A 2,402-nucleotide genomic window follows, 5' to 3' on the forward strand; every position below is an offset into this window, starting at 1 on the left:
CTGAAGCTGGGCGCAGTACTCCAGGTGGGGACTCACCAGAGTGGAGTAGAGGGGCAGAATCACCTCCCTTGACCTGCTGGCCACACTTCCTTTGATGCAGCCCAGGATACGGTTGGCTTTCTGGGCTGCAAGCGTGCATTGCTTGCTCATCAACCAAATTTGTGATTCTTTTTTAATAACATAAGCAGCAATGTAAGGAAAATTTTTAACTTGTGTCTACCAGATGCAGGCCAGAACAGAAAAGGTAGTTTATAACTACTGGTTACAAAATAATGCTACTGGTCCATATCATAATAATGGTACTGTATTCACTGAAAAATTTACCATATTATAGAGAAGCTTATGTTGCCACCATAATAAATATACTAAAATATAAATGCACATACCTCTTTAAAGGACTGTAGTAGGTTGCTACCAGAAACTGATAGTGTGATGTCTATATGATGCATTATAAACAGTGGCTCTTCCTGTGTTTGATAAGGAAAACAGGCTAGATTGTCTGCTATGTACAAGAGCATATTCACTTCTGTTTTCTGGAAGTTAAAAAAAAAAAAAGTACATATAAATATATATACATATATCTTAAGATTTATACACTTATCCTGTGTTTCTAAGTCTAGAGCAAAAACATGATCCCAAATTTTATTCTACATACCCCCTAAACCCACTCTAAACAACATGTATATATGCAAAATTTTGTCATACCTGAAGATACATTATTTCTGATGAATCCAAACTGAGTACAGAAAGGTACAGAATGATGCAAAAGTAACAAATGCATTCTATTATATAGGTAAATACCTTATATTACAAAGCAAAACCAAAGTACCTTAGGGAAATAAAGTTATCAATAATTATGTCATAAAAATACATTGTAAAAGGAGAATTTAACCTTGTAATGCTAGGTTTTATTTTCTTTTTAAGTGAAGGAAACGTGATGCTTACTGCAGTATCATCAAAGAGGTTGAGTAAAGAAATTAGAAATGCTCGTCTGTGTTGACGATTCCCTCGGATCATGGAGTATAGGTGTGAACACAATGCATTGGATGATTCATCGTGTCTAAAACCTCTTACAGGATCCTTTGGGCAGGTATTGATTGCCTGTTGTACCTGGTAAGACATCTTCATACCAGCCACTGCTTTCATCTGAAATGGAAAAGTATTTATTTTTATTTAAACCATTGCTTTCAAGCAGTAAAACTGAAAGTGGAAAATTAAACAAGTGCCTGTCAACAGAAACCGCTAGCTCATCTTTAGCTTATTTCCTTTTAAGTGGATGCTCATCTGAAGTTTAACTTTCAAACATTCACTGAGGTGCACTACTACCTTTTGAGTTGGCAAACAGATTAAAATAGAATTTGAGGCAGAGATCAAAATGCCTTGTGAACTGCTTTCACCATAAATTCTAAGGTAGAAACATACAGCTAATCTGTTTACCCACTGCAGACAGATATTCCAGTTTAAACAATTTTCAAGAACACTGAAATGTTTTCATACATGAACAGAATATTTTACCAAATGTGTATGCTTGATGTCACTTGTAGCAAAACCAACAACTGAGTCCGTATTAGTACAAGAAGACTGACAAACAGAAAATTAGGATTTTGCATATATTCTGTAATTTTCAGCTGATTTTACTTACTTCAAGGCTCGTGCTCATGTTTCAGAACAAACATTCTCTAGCTAGGCTGCATATCCAACTCTCCTCATACCACCTCTGCTTCTGTTCAGCGTAGTTGTCTCTTCATCTATACATTGTCTTAAATCCCAGCTGCCTACATAACAAATGTCATTTGCTAGCCTTCACCTACTAGATTAGGTATCTGTTTGGATGCCATGAACAGTGCAATGCTTCAATTTCAGTGGAATACAATCAGATTTGGGAAGTCCCACAATGTAGTACACACGCTTGTCGTGGTTTGGGCTGGATTGGCCGCTCAGGCAGAATGACAGATGCTCTCCCCTATCAAGACTGGGGCCTTCTGAAATAAGGAGAGGGTACTGCAGCTCAATTTCAGATTTTAAGCAGACCTAATGCCACTATGTCACAACTCCACAAGTCCTCACTTAGCCCTCAGATTTTCCTTTCAGCAAGATCCCTCAGTTCTTAACACCTTCTGCTTAGATTACAATTTATAAAGCCTTGATGCCTTAACGTTCTAATACATACAAACTAAGAACCTCTAATTTTACAAGGTGTTCTCTTCCCTAGTCTACTGATACAGGAAAATCATTGCTAAACATTATGAAACAGCTGTCCTTACCTCTTATCAAATAAATGCTCTTATGTACTATTCAGTGAGGAAAACACTACTGTGAACTATAAATTAAAGGAATTTTTAGACTGGAAGAGATGCTTAAAATTAGTTTTTCCTTTCTATTTCTAAGAACAGAAATCTCCA

At 36.6% G+C, this 2,402-nt stretch overlaps 1 protein-coding gene across 1 annotated transcript in view; it reads right to left on the reverse strand.

Moving 5' to 3' along the window:
- The window catches only part of LOC104282638 (nipped-B-like protein), a gene marked incomplete at both ends in the record, with an annotated part of 76,367 nt that overhangs the window by 2,371 nt on the left and 71,594 nt on the right, over positions 1 to 2,402 (reverse strand). Inside the window, 2 exons of the mRNA XM_009880753.1 lie at positions 387 to 533; positions 946 to 1,146. Of these exons, the coding sequence (XP_009879055.1) occupies positions 387 to 533; positions 946 to 1,146 (348 nt within the window). The remainder of the gene's footprint in view (positions 1 to 386; positions 534 to 945; positions 1,147 to 2,402) is intronic.

Source organism: Charadrius vociferus, unplaced genomic scaffold (genome assembly GCF_000708025.1).
Source record: "Charadrius vociferus isolate BGI_N301 unplaced genomic scaffold, ASM70802v2 scaffold823, whole genome shotgun sequence".
Lineage (NCBI taxonomy): Eukaryota > Metazoa > Chordata > Aves > Charadriiformes > Charadriidae > Charadrius > Charadrius vociferus.